This window comes from Clarias gariepinus, chromosome 4 (genome assembly GCF_024256425.1).
Source record: "Clarias gariepinus isolate MV-2021 ecotype Netherlands chromosome 4, CGAR_prim_01v2, whole genome shotgun sequence".
NCBI lineage: Eukaryota > Metazoa > Chordata > Actinopteri > Siluriformes > Clariidae > Clarias > Clarias gariepinus.
The window spans coordinates 323,343-344,755 of NC_071103.1; the positions used below are offsets into that span (position 1 = coordinate 323,343).

Below are 21,413 nucleotides of genomic sequence, written 5' to 3' on the forward strand. Positions count from 1 at the left end.
TTAGCTGCCAGTGATCCAGTCCCCTCTGCCCTTTGGACCTGTCTAACTTGTCCTAGTGTTCCTCTTTTGGTTGGAGATCTGGTCACATGGATGTCCCGTGTGGTCTGTCTGGGATGCGTGTGGTGACTGGTTCCACTTTACCATGAAGACGGTCCTGTCCTCAGCTGATGCAGACAGATGTTCTCTGAGGACTCGTGACTGCAGTCGCTCAATAGTTCAGGACTGGAGTTTCCTACAGTCTACCTGAGCCTCCAGGAACAAACTGGACTCCATTCAATTTAACACATCTCCTGTTATCCTGAACTTCCAGTCTCACACAGTATGAGTGCAGATCAATCCCTGCTATCCGTTATCACCCAGATGAGGATGGGTTCCCTGTTGAGTCTGGTTCCTCTCAACGACGAGGGCGACCTTGAGAGGAACCAGACTCAACCAGACTCAACCAGACTCCTCTCAAGGCCGAGGGCGACGGTGCTGAGGAAAAAACTCCCTTAGATGGTAATAGGAAGAACTATTACCATCTCAGGGAGTTTTCCCCTCAGCACCGCCACCCTCGGCTCGTTCATCAGGAACAATCTGATCATTCTGTTTACACACACTCACATCTCATACACATTGTAATTATTTTTGATTCTTTAAAGCTGCTTTGCAGCAATGACTGTTGCTAAAAGCGCTATACAAATAAACTTGAGGTATGCCATCCCTCCTGCAAGAGAGCTCAGCCAATCAGCTCTCTGAGACTCCCGACTAAAATGATTGAATGTTAATATAAAATACCCCAAAGTATCTTCGGAGTACATCATGATCAGAGCATCATCAGAGCAGGTTAGCTGCTGTAATCACGACACTGACATAGAAACAGCTTATGATGGTAAAATATTGTATTTATTTTTCCATGAAGTGACAGCACTTAGCAAAACATTCTTAGAGATATTAAAACATTGTGCCCAGTCATTCCATCATGGTTTTTTGGATCCAGTCAGTGTATCGAGCTACATGAGTGTACACGCCGTATCTTCCTGGTTTTCCACAGTCGATTCCCCAGCTAACGATTCCCGCTGCGTAAAACACATCATCATTTTTCATGACAAACCCAGAGCCACTGTCTCCCTGACACGTGTCCTTCCCTCCCTCAGGAAGTCCGGCACAGAACATGTTCTCTGTCAGAGCGGACACACCACTGTGTATCCTTCTCGCTTCCTCAATGGATGCTTGACATACTTGTTGATCCACAATGGGAAGACGGATGTATCTGAGATTATCAGCAGTGGTGATATGCTCCGTCACTCCAAATCCAGAAACCCACCTAAAGCAGGAACATTTACAGAACACAACATAATCATCATCATCATCATCAGGTTTCCAGCTTAAAAGGTTTAGATGTCTTGGAAGTTAAAATGTTCTTACCCAAATGTATTAAGTTTATTGTCCTGAGAAGGAAGACACACCGGCATTACTCTCGCATTAAAGGTGATGGGTGACGCCAGCTTAATTAGTGCAATATCATTATTAAAATCTGGGCTTTTATATCCTGGGTGGACGTGTAACGATTCAATAGGAAACATCGAGTCTGTGTTGCTGTCTTTAAAATAGTTGCTCACTCTGTTGCTCCCAACATACACCTGAAAAACATTAATAAACAAAATATACTTAGATATTTAAAGCAGAATCACAATCAAGGCCATGCAATTGTACTAAATATCAGTGCATGGCTACTGAATACAAACCTACCGAGTGCAGCCCGAGTATTGAAGTTATCACAGCTGTACAGATATTCAGGACAATAGTATGACCTCGAGTGTCACTTTTATTCAACAGTTCCACAAACACTATTTATCATCAACGGATTATGATTTGTCTCCACCTACACACATCCTTCCATGCCTGGCGGAACTAACTAACCGTGACTGGTGGAGCTGGCGACCCACAATTAGCTAGACAGTTAGTGTAGTTCACAGGAGGTGAGAGTGGTGTTAAACACTTAGCGGTACTCTGTAGTCAAAAAGTCAGGAGAATAAACCATGGAGCTGGTGGACAGTCCTGAGAAACTCACCAGATTTACTTTATATTTACACTTATTACACTTTCATAGAACAGAATGAAATATATCAGCTCTGTTAACTTCAGGGTTCTGGGGTCGAATCACAAATACCTTTAAATGGAAACCTAGTATGTTATCTAGTGTGTACAATCCCTTGTTCCACACACCAAGTAGTGCCCTTGATCAGGGGTTAGAAAGAGATTTGGGATTCAGCCTTGTGATAGAAGCGAGTTAACTTTGAAGCTAAGCGTTAGCCGTGAACAGAACGACGTGGACGGTTCAGAGGCGATTCAGAAGGACTTAGAAGTGATGAGTGCAGAGACGGCGTGTTGTTTAAGACGCCATAACGTTATCAGATGTGTGTTCTTACTGAAAGTGCTTCTGTGACTGGGTGTGAATGTGGGTTTAGTCAGACAGCTGCTCTCTCCTCAGTACTGCGGACCGTACAGACCTACTCTCACCCACGCTGAGACACACAGTTAGTGTCATTAACCACTGGACAACACCTGGGACACGTCCACTCATACATATACTGTAGTTACACGCCCCAGTGCTATTAATTTCTATTATCGGCACTCATCGTCCAATTAGATTACTCGGTTGTATAATACCACATAACCATACGCCACTGTTCAGAGTTAACGCTGCAGGATAACCCTACCTTTACTTCTTCGGACTGTTTTATTTTGTCCAGATTGTGAGCTGCAGTGAGAAGCCATTTCTCTCCAATCACAATCGCTCCTCCTCTTCCTTCAGCTATTAGAAACACCTGCCAGGGAAACGAGTTCTCTTTCGCTTCCTCACCTCCTAAAATCCTCCCCAAACCAGCAAAATCTACAGCAGGACGGCCACACACTGTCTCACACACACGCAAACACACACATACAAACACACACAGGGTTAACTGAAGGAAAAAACAGTATTCATAACTCAAAAAGCAGTTCTCTTTCCCAGAGTTAAAACAGAAAATGTTTCAGGACTTTACAGGCTTTACGGTGTTTTATTTGTAAAGAACATATCTGCACTAAATTGACTACATTACTTCAGCTCAATTATGGATACAGCAGGTGGGGAAAAGTCAGTGCAAAGGCTTCATTGTACAGTGGTCTCTCTTGACCTCTCTATCCCTAAAGGTTTCCTGGAACAATATAAAATCTTGCAGTTAATCAGCTTGCTAATGAACAAGGCACTTTCAACAATCTTATCTCAATGATATGAATATACAGGATCTCATCACACGACCAACACACAGAGCTTTTCCTGTGGATTTTTGATCACTATCAGTAGAACACTTAATCTGAAAGAAACTCAATGTAGTTGCACGGGGTCATCACAGTGCCACCAGAGTTCCACTCAGGGTCTGCATCACTGCAATAGATGAGCCAGCATGCAAGGCAATATATGGCTGTGGTGAGTATGGACGTCATCTCAGAGCTGCTGAGAAAAAGTCTATCTGGACTCCCTCTCTACTCTCTCCATCCACTTAGACAAACTTCTATGTATGTAACAACCAAAGCAGGATGCATGTCACAGCTTGAAACCAACGCTCCTGACCCCATGAGGTCCAAACCAGGGCATACAGGGGAGCAATGCAAGTGAGTGTGTTACTACTGAAAGAAAAAAGAACAAATTCCATCTGCCTAAGACTTCCTTTCAAGCATACATTATAAATCAAGTGAGTCGACATGGAATAGAGCATCACTTCCAAAGAAATCCAGAAGTTTCTGGTGTTTTTTTAACATTTACAGAACATTAATTTGTAGCTTTATCTTTATTCTTGCTCATCTACAGTAACTTAACATCTGAAAATAAGTTGGTTAAATCCAAAAACACTTTAGATGGAACACTGCTGCTTGGAAAACCCAAAAGGCCTTTACCATCATCACCCCCTCCTGAAACGTAACAATCTTTCAAATAATTTTATAATGAAAAAAGAGTGGGGGCTGTGACAGAAGGTCGACTCTAACAGGGATTTAAATATCTATGACATTTACCTCATGGGTTACTCACAGTACTGTTGGAAAAATAATGCCACTGGACAGAGAGGGAGGCATATCCTTTTGCATATACTGTACCTGTACTGTACTGTATATTATTTCATTATTAATGATGTCAATGAGTGAGATCCTGTTTTTGTCACAGATGAGATAAAACTGAACCCATCTGAAGCACCAGGAGTTTTCCCGGTGGGCCGGCCCAGTCAGTACGAGTATATATTAAAAATGTTGGAAACCATAATGCTGCATCTCTTTTCTACGCGGATGGATGAGTGCGTCGATCGCACGGCCACCGCTGGCAAAGAGCGTGTGTTTGTGTGTGAATGTATCGCCCTCCCTCACTATTAATAAGTTTGATCTATTTCATACGTGTTCTAAAACACGCCCGTTTCACTAATAATTTAAAGAGGGAGAGATGCTGATCCTGTCGAATTTATCTGAGCAAATAATTAATAATCATTTTCATGGATGAAAAGAGGGAAAAAAGAAAAAGTTGGAGCTGAAATGTTACGTGAAAAAAAAAGGCTTCAGAGGAAGATGCTGTAAATGCTTTAGATGATCAGATAATGCCTTTGGCGTGAAGGGAAGTTCTGACAGCTCGAGCATTACGGTCAGGGATAGCGAGGCTGGATCCAGCAGTAGGGTCAGTGGTGATGAACCAGCATTAGCTCAGGCCAGTAAACTAGTTACTCATTTTAATTAATATGGTAGTCAATAATAATTCAAAATTTTGTATAGTAGCATGAGTTGATGCTGCTACTGATTTTATTCCAGATTACCTGATCAGTTTGACTGGCATCCTTTTCACTCAGGTAGATCAGGAGAGAGCTGTTGGTCATCATCACTGACCTTGCTGCACTTACAGCTTACACTGATGAGTGGTGTGTATCTTATACACTGATGAGTGGTGTGATACACTGATGAGTGGTGTGTATCTTATACACTGATGAGTGGTGTGTATCTTATACACTGATGAGTGGTGTGTATCTTATACACTGATGAGTGGTGTGTATCTTATACACTGACGAGCGGTGTGTATCTTATACACTGATGAGCGGTGTGTATCTTATACACTGATGAGCGGTGTGTATCTTATACACTGACGAGCGGTGTGTATCTTATACACTGATGAGCGGTGTGTATCTTATACACTGATGAGCGGTGTGTATCTTATACACTGATGAGTGGTGTGTATCTTATACACTGATGAGTGGTGTGTATCTTATACACTGACGAGTGGTGTGTATCTCATACACTGATGAGTGGTGTATCTTATACACTGATGAGTGGTGTGTATCTTATACACTGATGAGTGGTGTGTATCTCATACACTGACGAGTGGTGTGTATCTCATACACTGATGAGTGGTGTGTATCTTTTACACTGATGAGTGGTGTGTATCTTTTACACTGATGAGTGGTGTGTATCTCATACACTGACGAGTGGTGTGTATCTCATACACTGATGAGTGGTGTGTATCTTATACACTGACGAGTGGTGTATCTTACACTGATGAGTGGAAATCCCCAATCCCCTGACAGAGGCTGGTCAATGATATAAGCTCTTCTGGGGTGTGTCCCTTGATCAATGTTAAAGTGGGCATGATTGTCAAGACCAATGTTCGATTCCCATCTCAAACAGAGATTAAATTCCAAGTAAGCTTATTAAACACTCTTGTTGAATTTCTGTATAAGTGGAAGCAAGAAGCGGCACAAATACATAATGCAAATCGGGATTGAGGTCGAAAAGTTGGCCAGGGTCGATAGTCAGGTATATCAAAAGGAGATATTAAAATCTAATATATCTGTCTGTATATGCTAATATTGCAACATTCAATAAAACAGCTAAACTTACCGCGACATGTTTTCTTTGGATAGACATTTTATATGCTGTGTGTGTCTGTGTGTTTTGGCAGACAGAGAAGACACCGGATTATAAAGCTGTTCTTTTGCTCTTTTGTGTAAGTGAAACATGCTTTGTATACGAGGCTAGCGGTGTTCATCCTCTTCTGTCGTAGCACTGGAGACAGGCGCCTCTGATAATTTTTTTTATTCCGTCTACCATGGCTGATCATGTGGTCATGTGACTACATGTGGTTACCGTCACCGCGGCTGATTGGTCAAATGAATTCATGTGATTATTGTTGCTACATCTGATTGGTAAAACACAGTCACGTGAATTTACCAATCAGATGTAGCAACAAGTAAATCTACCAGCTGCATTTTTCTGGCAAAAATAAAGAATATCTAATGTGTAGAATAAATAATTAGAAAAGTAACAAGTTGAGTGAAGCCGAATGTAGCGGAGTAAAAGTAGCATTTATTCTTCGCAAATCTACTCAAGTAAAAGTAAAAAATATGGTGCACTAAATCTACTACTCATAGAAGTAATTTAGTAAGTAAGTTACTCAAATAAATGTTACGGAGTAAATGTAACTCGTTACTACACACCTCTGCTGATCAGGCTGGCTTGTGACAGTTTTCAGCTGAGTAGGATTTGTCACTACTATTTCATCTAAAACACAACTTAGTGAAAAGCTGACTTCACATTGGAATTATTTTCCTCTTACCAGTGCATCAATAAAAGTTTTCTTAAAACAAATGGATTTGCATTCTTCAACAACATCTGGATGATTTACAGTATATGTTACCTGGGATACAGAGAGGCAATATGTCATTTTTCTCTCCTGTCCATTTGCGATCAGCAGCGCAGGTGTGGTTTACTACAAATTAATTTCAAGTGGGAGAAAATGAGAGACAGTTTTTAATCAATCGGCTAATTAAATGTATCTTAAGCTACTATTCAGAGCGGTTAAATTTTTTACATGTTTTACTTTTATAAGATACGGTGGAACTTGGATTGCGAGCATAATTAGTTCTGGAGGTGTGCTTGTATATAAAAAACACTCATATATCAAAGCCAATTTCCCCATATGAAATAATAAAAACTCAGATGATTCATTCCACAACCCAAAAATATTAATATAAAAATAATTAATACCCTACAATAATTAACACATTTGAAAAAAGTTCGAATAAATCTTGACAAATAAGTGTTTCCGTAAGTGTGTGTTTGGGCGCCCACGCACTGTGTATGTATGTGTGTGAAGCTAAAGTAAGATGAGGGAAGGAATGACTCCCTCCTCTCATCTTAGGCCTCCCTCCCCTCTTATTTGAGAGGAGCAGAGGCTACTGTGTGGGAGGACTTTTACACGCACACACATACACACACTAACAGAAACACTGCTTTATCGAGAAACTTAACAAGAAACATCTTGAGTGAGTGCACACTAACTGAATTACTGCTGTAAAGTAAAAAAATAAAAACGAATTAACTTGCAATTTACCTTTGAAAAGTATCTCGACAAAGCAGTGTGTCTGTTAGAGTGAGTGTGTGTGTGTGTGTGTGTGTGTGTGTGTGTGTTTGTGTGTGTGTGAAGGCCAAAGGAGGAGGGAGAAGGCACACACTCTTTAATGAAACACGCGCGCGCACACACTAATGGAATCAGTGCAGTCTGAGAGAGAGCGAGAAACAGGATCTTTAACCTCTCTAATGACACTTGCTTTTGTTTTATGTCCTTTCACGCACGTAATGTAATTTTTTATTATAACACAAGTGTGCATGAAAGGGTGTGTGTATGCCTTCTCACACACACACACACATACAAACACAAAATAAAAGACGCTTTACACGCACACGTGGTCACAGTGTTATAGTAAACAGTACACGCGCACAGATGTTGACTCTTTCATTCATTCTTTCAAGTTAAAATTAATAAAAAAAATTTTGCTTGTCTTGCAGAATGCTTGCAAACCAGGTTACTCACAATCCGAAGTTCCACTGTATTTAAATCTTTAATAATTATTGTTACCTTACACAGACTTACCTTCGCTAGATTCCATTAAAGAGTAGAAGGGGTGGTTACACTGATACTGCACAACAGACTTGTACTTGTTGTCTGAACCAGACACAAATTCAAATTTACCGTTCACTAAACTCTTCGGTTCTCCACAGTCAATAACTGAAACATAAACAAATAAATAAATAACATCCTTGTTTATTTTTATGTTAGATTTATATAATTTAAAATGATAATAATGTTTTTCTGTGCTGATTTATATAGTGCATCTCCTTCACCACGTTTTATTTCACAGGTATACATTTAGTTGGACAGATAGCTCTTCATTCTGCTTGGTACTTAACCTGCCATACCTCCACTAGTGTCTACTTGGTTAGTTGCTGGATCATCTTCTAGGGACTACCATTCATATATGTTTCTCCCCTTAACTTAGAACATGGGGAGTTGTGCAAAGCTTACAGATATCCCCCTGGCACAAACTGCAGCTTATCATCTTAAGGCGTTCTCATCCAGACCCAGAAGCTTGCTTTCTCTACCTCTTCCACTAGATTTGTATTCAGGCTCCCTAGAACCCGAAGTCCTTTAGGAGGCATGTTGTTGTGGCATGCTAGATACAGCAGCATCCACCTTCCTTGCTTGCTTCCTTTTATGGTCCTATTATCCTCCTCCCATGGCACTGTGAGCTCAACCAGGTCTACAAACTTCCCAGCTGTAGGCTACAAAACCATTCCTGGTCACAGTGTGGCGCTGGCAATTTGGCAAAAATGGAACTGTCTTGCCAGATCCACTTCTATCTTGAAGCCCAGCACTGGTGCCAGAAGATTGAATGCCACTGATTTATTTGTAGTTGCTGTGGTAGCTTAGCCTTCAGACTACCACCTCTGCAACCCCCCTGAGCGCTTGGTAATGCCGACACCTAAACAACCCTGTGTCAGTGCAGTCTTACAGCCTGACAGAATGTTGTTATTTTTTTGAGGGAGTTATTGGCAGGCCTGTAGAGGTCTCAGGTCTGCACTGTGCCAAGTCACCGATTTTAGTTGTAAGTGTTGTAGGTGTAGGTGTTATAGAAAACTGAGTCAGTTTTTAAATGTTTGCCCAGTTGACTGTGTGACTCAATACACCTTCCCACATTGTTCAGCACCCCTGCTGCCCCTGTGCTATGACTTGCACTCTGTAATCTTCTTGCTCCATTATGAATCCTGTCCTTCACCTTTAAATGTTGCAGTCTGCTCACTACCTTCTGCATCTCCTTCTCAGCCTTCAATTTCCTGCCACTTGGATATATGTGTCCCTCACATATATGTCTCTCACTACTGTCAGAGAGTCCCTCTGCCACCCCACCAACCTTGCCTTCAGGATGTGTCAGGCAGAATGGGTGATCCGCTGAGATTATTTGTGGTCATTGAATAGATGGGGGTCAAAGCCAGAGAGTGGAAAAATCTTAACTTGTGGTCAATAAATAAGTCCAAATGTCAGTGCCTGATAATATGAAAGAGAAAGATTATCCCCCCGCTTATGGAAGGGATCGCACAGGTGATCATGAAGGGTTTCTAGATGAGGATATGGGGCTTGGCATGTCTTGACAATTTACCAATGCAAAAGTTGACTTCACCTTCAATTATGTATGGCAGATGAGGTGACTTTACACACAGCTTCAGGGGCCACGTTAATGACCTTCTATCCAAGCAATCTACTTGGATAAAAGGTGAAGTTATTGCATCACACCTTGTTTTTTCAGGAAGCTGGACTCTATCTTAGAGTCTGGAGTCTATCTTAGACCGATCTGCATAATGCTGTCCTTTTTACATGGAGAGACTCCTTGACTTGCATGGTTTGAATTTCATCCTTGCCCAGGTGATTAGCTTATCCAGCCTTTTGAGAAGCTTGGATGTGTGTGGGGATGTTTGCATCATGCATGTGATGTCAAGACCTTCAAGTGTCCCATTTACCCCTGCCGTAATGATATATGGGCTGAAAAAAGTCTAGGAAAAAGATGATGAGCTGGTGTGAAACTGACCTATACATCAGTTTGGGTTTGGGTTCCCCAAATCATCCTCTCTGGTCATCCTCTTGGCTATCACAGAGAAGAAAATCTTCCCCTGAACATTCGGTATAGCTATACACCTGAAGTTCTTCCATTTTGGGCTACATCTATTGCCCACTAAGAAGGAATGCATAGTTTGGTCCTGGCAACTCGTATGAGGGACTATAACATCTTCATCACCCTTAGGCAGTCCTTAAACTTTATGATATTCCATTGGTCCTAGTGCAGATGCTGATCCTGCTCATTGGACCAGCTGTCTGACCTCACCCTTAGGTTCAGATTCACAGATTAGCAAGCCTTTTAATGATGTTAAAGAAATCATCAGGAGCGTGAGTGTCACGAGACGGCGTGGGGGTGAAGGATCCAAACGCAGAGTGAATGTGTACTGCTTCTCTGATCGAGCGCTGCAGCGCGAATGTAGAAGGTTAGAGCTGGTGTATGTAGAGAGCGAGTGCAGCGCTTAGAGTTCAGCGGCAGGAATGTGGAAGTGCCGAACGCGTGCTCACCATTTTTTCTGAATGGGCTCCGCGGCAGGAATGCGGAAGTGCCGAGCTGGCGCGCATAGAAAATACACATGCAGTTTGCAGGCGATGACACTCCCGCGGAGCAAGGCAGAAGAATCGCGCAGGACGCTAGATCCGAAACGATAGCTCGAGGTCCATGAACAGGCAGAGGTCCAAAACGAGAAGCCAAAAAGTCCGTGATCAGAGCTCGTGGTCGAAAGACAAATCCGAAGGTCAGCAACAGTAAATCCGTGAGGGCAAAAGATCCGTGGCGTGAGACAAAGACGTGGTCGTGAAAACAAAGCGTGGTCGTGATCCGGAGGTTCAAAGCAGGGACACGGGACCAATCGGCGAACATGGGAGACGTGGAACATGGAGTTAATTCGGCGCATAGATAATGGCAGGGCCACTCTGACTGACCATGGATTGATGACACGAGAGATTATAAAAGGCCCGATGAATCTAGGCGAAAGTTTCTGGGATGTCGTCTTGAGCGGTAGGTTACAGGTGGAGAGCATAACTCTTTGTCCAACACGGTAAGCTGGAGCGGCTGAGCAGTGGAGATTGGCCTAGCGCTAAAAGATAGTCACGGAACGTTGCAATTAAGCGCGAGCTCGTTTCCATGTCCTTTTACAACGACAAATGAAAGCTTGAGCTGAAGGAACAGCAGTTTCTTCCTCCTGGGTGGGGAACAGTGGTGGTTGATAGCCGAGACAGCACTGAAAAGGTGACATGCCTGTGGACGAAGTGGGGAGCGAGTTATGCGCATACTCAATCCAAGGGAGGAAACGACTCCAAGCAGCTGCATCCTGTGAGGTCATGCATCTCAGAGATTTCTCTAATTCTTGATTCACGCGCTCGGTTTGGCCATTGCTCTGAGGGTGAAACCCCGATGAGAGGCTGGGGGTGGCGCCGATGAGGGCGCAGAAGTCTTTCCAAAATTGTGCGGAAAACTGTGGGCCTCTGTCCGAGACTATATCCGATGGGATGCCGTGGATTCTGAAAACGTGGGAGATGAGGAGTTTAGCCGTTTCCTTGGCAGAGGGAAGCTTGGGTAGAGGAATAAAATGGGCTGACTTAGAAAACCGGTCAACCACTGTTAAAATGCAGGTATTATTGTTGGAAGGTGGCAAACCGGTTATAAAGTCCAGTGAGATGTGAGACCAAGGGCGATGGGGAATGGGAAGAGGTCTTAGGAGTCCCTGAGGTGGACGATTTGTTGTCTTATTCCTGGCACAAACATCACAAGATGCCACAAAGCTTTTGACGTCCTCCTTGATGGTTGGCCACCAGAAGCGTTGATGGAGCAATGAGAAGGTGCGAGTTGCCCCTGGGTGACAGGCTAGACTGGAGCTGTGGCCCCATTCAAGGACTTGGGGACGCACAGAGAGCGGGACGAAAAGTAGCCCAGGTGGGACATTACTGGGGCCTGGCTCCTGTTCAAGAGATTGCAGGACCAAGTTTTCCACATCTAGCCGGGTTACAGCTACAAGGCACTGGGGCGGAAGGATGGTTTCCCTAATGGATGTGTCCTGGGGGGCGGGGAACTGTCGGGAGAGGGCATCAGGCTTAGTATTTTTGGTACCTGGGCGATAAGACAGCGTGAAGTTAAAACGTGAAAAGAATAGTGACCAGCGTGCCTGACGTGAGTTGAGTCTTTTGGCTGACTTGAGGTATTCTAGGTTCTTGTGATCAGTCCAAACAAGAAATGGGTGTTCAGCTCCTTCCAACCAGTGTCTCCATTCTTTAAGGGCTAGCTTGACTGCTAGCAACTCACAATCCCCAATATTATAGTTCCGTTCAGGGGGCGAGAGCCGACGAGAAAAGAAGGAGCATGGGTGAAGTTTGTTGTCCTTTGGTGTTCTCTGAGAAAGCACGGCTCCCACTCCTGTCTCCGAAGCATCAACTTCAACGACGAACTGGAGAGACGGATCAGGAAAGGTGAGAATGGGTGCTGTGGTAAAGCGCTTTTTGAGCTCATTGAACGCCTTCTCTGCTAGGGAGTTCCAACGAAAAATGATCTTGGTTGATGTAAGAGATGTGAGTGAGGCTGCCACCGTGCTGTAATTTCGGATAAATCGCCTATAGAAATTGGCGAAGCCCAAAAAACGTTGAAGCTCCCGCCTTGACGATGGTGTTGGCCAATCCGAAACAGCCTTAACCTTGACTGGGTCCATCTGGATGCCTGACGGTGAAATTACATACCCCAGGAAGGAGGTGGATTCCCGGTGAAACTCACATTTCTCAGCCTTGACATAAAGTTTATTTTCTAGCAGACGTTGAAGGACCCAACGCACGTGGAGCTTATGTTCCTCTAGGGATTTGGAAAAAATTAAAATATCGTCAAGGTAAGCAAACACAAAAACGTTGAGAAAGTCTCTGAGAACATCATTAATGAGTGCCTGAAAAACCACCGGTGCATTGGTCAGGCCAAATGGAACAACCAGGTACTCATAATGACCTGTAGGGGTGTTGAATGCAGTCTTCCACTCATCACCTTCTTTTATCCTGACCAGGTGGTAAGCGTTTCTTAGGTCTAACTTGGAGAATATGTGGGCATCCTGGAGTAACTCAAAAGCAGTGGACATGAGAGGGAGCGGGTATCGGTTCTTGACTGTAATCTCATTAAGACCTCTATAATCAATGCAGGGTCTGAGGGACTTGTCCTTTTTTTCCACGAAGAAGAAGCCCGCCCCTGCTGGGGAGGAGGAAGGGCGGATAATTCCAGCTGAAAGTGACTCAGAGATGTATTGTTCCATGGCTTCTCTCTCGGGACGTGAGAGAGAGTAGAGATGTCCTTTAGGTGGAGTAGTGCCTGGAAAAAGGTCAATGGCACAGTCGTATGGACGGTGAGGAGGTAATGAGATGGCACGTGATTTGCTGAACACCTGGCGAAGGTCGTGATACTCAGTAGGGACCTTAGAAAGGTTGGGGATCTCCTCCAGAGAGGTGGGTAAGACCCTTCTGGCGGTGGCAGAATGGAGGCATGAGGAGTGGCAGGTAGGGCTCCAATCCAGGATGCTTCTCCTTGCCCAGTCGATATGAGGGTTATGTAGCCTTAACCAAGGAAGACCCAGAACTATCGGTGCATGAGCGCTCTTAATGATGAGGAACGTGGTGGTTTCGACATGGTTACCAGAAAACTGCAGTGTGACTGGAGCAGTGCGGTGGGTGATTGAGGAGAGCTAGGTGAAGTCTGTTGTGTCTGCTTAAGTTGTAGGGTGAGAGCAGTTAAAACCTCTGTAACGTTATGGAGGGAGTTATTTATCTGCTGTATATTTTGCTGGTGAGTGCCCAAGAGCGCCCCCTGTTTCTCTAGCGCTCCTCTTAATCGTACAGCCTCTGCTGGATCCATTACTAGCCAGATTATACTGTCACGAGACGGCGTGGGGGTGTAGGATCCAAACGCAGAGTGAATGTGTACTGCTTCTCTGATCGAGCGCTGCAGCGCGAATGCAGAAGGGTAGAGCTGGTGTATGTAGAGAGCGAGTGCAGCGCTTAGAGTCAATGAGTTCAGCGGCAGGAATGTGGAAGTGCCGAACGCGTGCTCACCGTTTTTTCTGAATGGGCTCCGCGGCAGGAATGCGGAAGTGCAGAGCTGGCGCGCATAGAAAATACACCCGCAGTTTGCAGGCGATGACACTCCCGCGGAGCAAGGCAGAAGAATCGCGCAGGACGCTAGATCCGAAATGATAGCTCGAGGTCCATGAACAGGCAGAGGTCCAAAACGAGGAGCCAAAAAGTCCGTGATCAGAGCTCGTGGTCGAAAGACAAATCCGAAGGTCAGCAACAGTAAATCCGCGAGGGCAAAAGATCCGTGGCGTGAGACAAAGACGTGGTCGTGAAAACAGAGCGTGGTCGTGATCCGGAGGTTCAAAGCAGGAAGAAACGCGGGAATACTGGGCATGGGTAGCACATAATAATCTGACAGAGAGCTGTGTCTGAAGGCATGTTAAATAGAGAGCTGTGATGATTAGGAATTGGGAACAGGTGTGTTTGGAGCGGTGGATGAGGTGGTTAAAGTCAAGGAGCGGGATGGATTGTGGAGCAGGAGTGTGCAGGTGATCATGAACTTGACTGAGATATGGGCATGGCCTGGCGTACTGTGACAGTGAGAAGTTAGCAATGTCTGGAGAAAATGACAGATGATTGTCCAGAATCACCCCTGCTGGTAAGTCTGTCTTCCAACCCACATCTCACACACTTCTTTTATACGCTAGTTACTTTTTTCTCTCACACATTAGTAACTTATTTTTAAAGAACATGTTTGTTACTGTAATTGTAGTGTTATTATAAAAATCAATAATAAACTGAGGTCTGACTTACTCCTGCACTCAGGTAAAGGTAAATGCCACCTCCCATTCTCCTGACACATGGATTTATAACTCTTAATTTCCGTCTCACCCTGAAACACAAACAGAGTAAGAATACTACATTGTGCTGCTGTATGAGATTTAATAAATAAATACATGAGTGAGAATAATAACGAGTTTCATTAAATGAATATTTTCCTTTAACCTACTCTACGTGGCCACTGCGGATAGTCTTTTTTGAAGGCACCTTATATGGATTTAAGGCCAGTATTTTTAACCCACCACATATGGGTCAGTTCCACACCAGCTCATCATCCTTTCCCTAGACTTGTTTCACTTGCCAGATTTAAGGCCAGTATTTCTATTTTTTATTCATTTTTTTGTTTAATTTAAAATGAATTACACATGCATCAATTACACATAAAACCATAAAAACATTATAGTGCTAGTGGAAAAATTATGTAAATCCTTGAGTTAATGACTTTAAAAAAGCTAATTAGAGTCAGGTGTTAGCATACCTGGAGTTTTGATAACAAAATGAATTTAGAGGAGTGGACTAGAGCTACTTTGACTGATAAAAAACACTCAAAACTTTTGGGTTTGTTCTGCAGAATAAGAATACACTTATGTGAGGCACACCTCACCAACAAGAGCTTTCAGAGGATCTACAATTAAGAATTGTTCATTTACATAAATGTAGGGTTAAAGCTTGAAGGGTTACAAAATAATTTCATAGACTTTAGAAATTCACCAGTCTACAGTTAGGCAAATGGCGACTGTGGCTTCAGAGACCAAATTGACCCAAAGACTCATCAGTGAGATAAAGAAACAACCCTGAGTGACAGCCAAAGATTTGAAGCCATCATTGTAACTGACTAACATCTGTGCTCATGAGTCTACAGCAGTGTTGGAGGATGTTACTTTTTAAAGTAACTAATTACATTACAAAATTACTGCCTTTAAAAAGTAATCAGTTACATTACAGCGTTACTTTCTGATAAAAGAAACTAGTTTGAGTATTTTTCCACTGCAGAAAATGAAAACTCCTTTGTGATTCCTCGTGCATAATTATTCTACCATCATCACTCAGCCAACTTTGGCCCATAATTTGTTAATTACTAATACCCCTATCTCACCTACGCGGTTTCACACGGTGGCCGTAAGTATGGTTCGTCATGATTCACCGCGAGTTTTGGCGCTGTGATTAGGTTTCCATCTTTTTGCGCATAACTGAAATAACTGAGGACTTAAATGGCAATCGAATGCGTTAGATTACTTGCAACATTAAAAAAGTAATCCAAGTACTCTTGTCATGCACACTCGGAACGCGACTGGCACTAGGACCCGGAAGTTAAGCAGTCGCGAACTAGGAAGTGTAAAAGGAGTAAACAAACCATAGCACATTGCTCAGTCATTAAGTCTAGCCGATACTACCTCGGAATCATTCATCAAATCGCGAGTCCTCACTTTCTTGGCTTAATTTCCTGATCGAGTGTGTATTTATAGGACGCGGGTTAGATTGTGTCTTTCCCTTACTCCCCATTTGTGAGAGTCCTCAGACCAAATAGCGTGATTATCCTGCCTATTCGTGTTCTTCTGCGTTTGGGTTTACCATTCATGCAACAAAGGGCTAACCGCTAAAGCTACGTCTTCTGGTCACCTCAGGTTAGTTTTTGACAGAATGACTGAGCCCGCCGCGGATGAACCCAGCGGATTACGCGCACCTCTGCGACGTGGTAGATCAGTACGCCGAGCTCGTCAACAAGCTAACCGGGGAGATCGCTTATCTGCGCCGGGACTCCAAGTCCAAGACGTCGCGGCCTTTCACGGCAGTTCTCCGGGCGGATATAGACAGCGCACACTCATATAATGAGTTCACCCGCCAACTCAAACTAACTTTTGAACATCCAGCTGGCGAGGTGGAGACCGACACCAAACTCTACCATCTGCGGCAGGAGGATCGTCCGTGAGCCGGTACGCCGCTGAGTTCCGGACCCTCGCTGTGCAGACCGACTGGGGAGATGCCGCGCTCCGGACATCCTTCTACAGGGGACTGGCTCCACACATAAAAGACGAGCTCGCCGGGCGAGAGCTTCCTGCTACACTGGAGGGGATGATCCAGCTCTCCATCCGTATCGATCAGCGCCTCCTCTCTCACCCAAAGCCAGCCCCGAGGACCCTGCCGCCTGCACCCACCTTCTCCTACACCACACCACGACCACCTACTGCTCTCACCACCACAACTACTGGACCTGTCAGATCTCCACCTCCTGCCGTGGTTGACACCGGAGCCGGGGAACCCATCCAACTAGGACGCGCCTCCCTGACCATGGCGGATTGTGAACGACGGTACAGAGAGGGTTTATGTGCCTATTATGGGTCAGCGGCACATCACCGGGCCATCTGTCCAATTCGCCCGGGAAATGCACAACCCCGGTGAGTGCGAGGAGAGACTCACCGGGCCCTCTCCACCTCTCCACCACCACCAGCGCCACCATCTCCAATTTGGCCACAAACGAGTTCGAAGTACGGCGTTCATCGATTCCGGTGCCGCTGGTAACTTCATTGACTCCACCTATGCCAAAGAATTGGGGATGAAGATCAAGGCGTTATCCTAGCCGGTTAAAATCACTTCAGTCGACGGTCGGCCCGTGTCATCCAGCCCTATCACCCACCAGACCCAACCCATCACATTCATAATCGCCCAACACCAAGAACAACTTCACCTCACCTTCATCTCATCTCCTCCCATCATCCTCGGATAACCTTGGCTGCTGCAGCACGACCCCCTCATTACCTGGAACCAGAACCGTATCCTCCAGTGGGGACCGACCTGCAATGAACTTTGCTTACGGGCCCAGGCTGGGACGTGTTCCACGGAGTCCGAGGCCCCCGATGTCGACATCAACGCCATTCCGCCTGCCTATCGTGACCTGGCTGGAGTCTTTGGTAAAAGAAGAGCCACCCACCTTCCACCTCATCGTCCTTACGATCTGGCTATAGAGCTCCAGCCAGGCTCCGTTCCCCCCCCCCTCCACGGCCTCCTCGTCCCCGGCGGCCGCGGGCTTTTTCTTTGTGAAAAAGAAAGGGGGGGAACTTTGCCCGTGTGTCAACTATCAGGGGTTAAATAAGATAACCATCAAGAACCGACAACCATTGCCGCTCACCAACTCAGCCCTGGACGCCCTCTCTGGTGCCACCGTGTTCACTAAGTTGGACCTCTGGAGCGCCTACAACTTGGTGCGCATCAGAGAGGGCGTTGAGTGGAAGACGGCCTTCATCACCCCCACAGGGAATTATGCAAGCTTGGTTATCCCATTTGGATTATGTAACGCACCCTCTGCCTTCCAACAATTCATCAACGATGTATTGAGGGACATGTTAGGCCGATGGGTGTTCGTCTACTTGGACGATATTCTCATCTACTCCCGCACCATCACAGAACACACCCAACATGTCCGGGCTGTTCTAAAGAGATTGCTCGCTCACCAACTGTACTGTAAGTTGGAAAAATGTGCTTTTCACCAGCACTTCACCACGTTCCTGGGTTTTGTCATCTCGCCCCAGGGTGTGGCCATGGACCCGCAGAAACTAGAGGCAGTGCGTTATTGGCCCCTACCCAGGACGCTCAAACAGCTTTAACAATTTCTCGGGTTTGCAAACTTTTATCGTCGCTTTATCCGGGGCAACAGTACAGTTGCAGCACCACTGACCAGTCTGACCAGGCCCGCATCTCACCCCTTCCAACTCACTCCTGCCACCACCTCGGCCTTCAGGGAACTCTGCCACTGTTTCACCATTGCCCCTATTCTTCTTCATCCAGATGCCAACCAACCGTTCGTTGTGGAGGTGGAAGCGTCGGATGTGGGCGCCGGCGCTGTTCTCTCCCAGCGAGGTCCAGACCAGAAGCTACACCCATGTGACTTCTTCTTCAAGAAATTTATTCCCACTCAGCAGCGATACGGGGTAGGGGACCGCGAGCTGTTGGGCATAAAGTGGGCCTTGGAGGAATGGCGTCACTGGCTCCAGGGCGCCAGTGAGCCATTCGTCGTCTGGACGGATCACCAGAACCTCATTACCATCCGGAACCTCAAGCAACTTAATCCACGACAGGCACGGTGGGCATTATTCTTTGAACAGTTCAACTTTCATCTGTCATACCGCCCGGGGTCCAAGAACACCAAGGCTGACGCCCTATCGCGACAACAGGAGGAAGATGTCCCCCGGGCGGACCCCATGCCTGTCCTGCCAACTTCACGCATCGTGGCACCTCTCCAGTGGGATCTCGAAACGAGGGTTCGCCAGACTCAGGCTGCGGAGGCCGGGCCGGCAGGTGCGCCGCCTGGACGACTCTTCATGCCCCAACCACTAAGAGCTGAGGTCCTCCAGTGGGGTCACTCATTGGCCGTCGCCGAACACCCTGGAAACCGAAGAACCTTGCAGTTCGTGAAACGGGCGTTCTGGTGGCCCTTCATGAAGAAGGACATCAAGGAGTTCGTTCAGGCGTGCCCGGTGTGCGCTAGGGCTAAGGATACCAACCGACCAACCCCCGGAGAGCTCCAACCTCTTCCCGTTCCTCGACGGCCCTGGACGCACATCGCCTTGGATTTCATCACGAGCCTGCCGGTTTCCGAAGGGAAGAATACCATCCTCACGTTCGTCGACCGGTTCTCTAAAGCAGCCCACCTGGTGGCCCTCACCGGACTCCTATCAGCTAAGGACACCGCCGAGCTGATATTGGAACACGTAGTCCGCCTGCATGTGTTCCCCAAAGACATTGTCTCGGACAGAGGGCTCCAGTTCACCGGCTGGTTCTGGAAGGCCTTCTGCCGTCTGATCAATTCCACCACTAGTCTGTCCTCCGGTTATCACCCCCAGACTAATGGTCAGACGGAATGGACCAACCAACAACTGGAGCCAGCTACATCACCCAACACCGCCGTCGACACCCTCTGGGACGGTTGTTCAAAGTAGGTGACAAGGTCTGGCTCTCAACCAAGAATCTCCATCTCCACACAGAATCCCGGAAACTTTCATCAAGATTCATCGGCCCATACCGCATCAATCTACCAATCAACCCTGTCACCTACCGGCTCCAGCTGCCTGAGGCGCTCCGGATCCACCCAGTATTCCATATTTCGCAACTAAAACCCTTCACCACTTCACCTATGGTTCCACCCACCCCCCCTGTTCCTCCTCCCTGAATCATTGACGGCGGTCCCGCCTACACCGTGCAACGGATCCTTGACTCGCACCCTCGGGGCAGAGGCACACCCCGAGGAGCGATCTTGGGTTCCAGCACGGTTCATCCTCGACCCCGAGCTCATCCGGCACTACCGTCACAGGGTATCCTCCACCTCAGGACCGTCTGGAGCCGGTCCTGGACATGGGGGTACTGTCATGCACACTCGAAACGCGAGCGGCACTAGGACCCGGAAGTTAAGCGGTCGCGAACCAGGAAGTATAAAAGGAGTAAACAAACCATAGCACATCGCTCAGTCATTAAGTCTAGCCGATGCTACGTCGGAATCATTCATCAAATCGTGAGTACTCACTTTTTGGCTTAATTTCCTGATCGAGTGTGTATTTATAGGACGCGGGTTAGATTGTGTCTTTCCCTTACTCCCCATTTGTGAGAGTCCTTAGACCAAATAGCGTGATTATCCTGCCTATTCGTGTTCTTCCGCGTTTGGGTTTACCATTTACGCAACAAAGGGCTAACCGCTAAAGCTACGTCTTCTGGTCACCTCAGGTTAGTTCTTGACAACTCTAACATGTTACTTTGTAACACATTACACCCAACACTGGTCTACAGTATATAAAACATTGAACAAGTATGTCCATGGCAGGACACCACGAAGGAAGCCACTTCACACTCCACAGCGGTATTTGCAAAATGTTTTGTGCACTGATGAAACTACAGACTATTTGGAAAGAACATGCAGCACTACCTCTGATGTAAAAAGGGCACGGCATATTATCATGAAAACATCATCCCAACCGTAAAGTATGGTGAAGGAAATATCATGATTCTGTCCTGCTTTGCTGCATGAGGGGGCGTGGTCAGCTTGTAATCATAGAGGGGAAGAGTCTGTATGTTAGCTGAATGTCTTTAGACGTAATACCGGAGAAAGTTTGAATGGTTTTTAGAGCGGCAGAGGCAGAGCCCAGACCTCAACCCAATGGAGATGGTATGGAATGAAATGAAGAGAGTCAAACACATGAGATCAAAGAATATGACAGAGCTAAAGCAGTTCTGCCAGGAAGGATGGGCTTAAATTCCTTAAGAATTAACTACAGGACCTGGTTAAGGTTACTGTTTCCGGGGGGTTCAACCAGTTATTAATTCCAAGCGTTCACTTACTTTTTCTACTACCATTTTGAATGTTGAATAGGTGTGTCCAATAAAGACATAAAAGATCAGTATTTATTTATGTTGTATTTAAGGCACATTATATTTGTCAATTCTCTTGCTGTGGATGAAGATTAGGGCCCGTATTTACTCAGTTTCCCAAAGTAGAAAATCGCTCTTAAGTGGCCAAGAATTCTTAGAGTGATGACATTTTGGTCATACTTTCAGGAGTAAGAGTAAGAGCTATTGATCAAATTAAATTAGGAAATCCATCACGCAAAGACACATGCAGAGGAGAGACGTT

At 45.7% G+C, this 21,413-nt stretch overlaps 1 protein-coding gene across 1 annotated transcript in view; it reads right to left on the bottom strand.

Annotated features, from left to right (window-relative positions):
- Nucleotides 1-863: 863 nt before the first annotated feature.
- The window catches only part of c1r (complement component 1, r subcomponent), a 43,113-nt gene continuing 22,563 nt past the window's right edge, over nucleotides 864-21,413 (bottom strand). The window contains exons 8-13 of the mRNA XM_053493526.1: nucleotides 14,771-14,849; nucleotides 7,925-8,059; nucleotides 6,689-6,760; nucleotides 2,703-2,896; nucleotides 1,408-1,622; nucleotides 864-1,306 (exon numbers count right to left, since the gene is read on the bottom strand). Coding sequence (XP_053349501.1) covers nucleotides 952-1,306; nucleotides 1,408-1,622; nucleotides 2,703-2,896; nucleotides 6,689-6,760; nucleotides 7,925-8,059; nucleotides 14,771-14,849 — 1,050 coding nt within the window. The 3' untranslated portion in view covers nucleotides 864-951. The remainder of the gene's footprint in view (nucleotides 1,307-1,407; nucleotides 1,623-2,702; nucleotides 2,897-6,688; nucleotides 6,761-7,924; nucleotides 8,060-14,770; nucleotides 14,850-21,413) is intronic.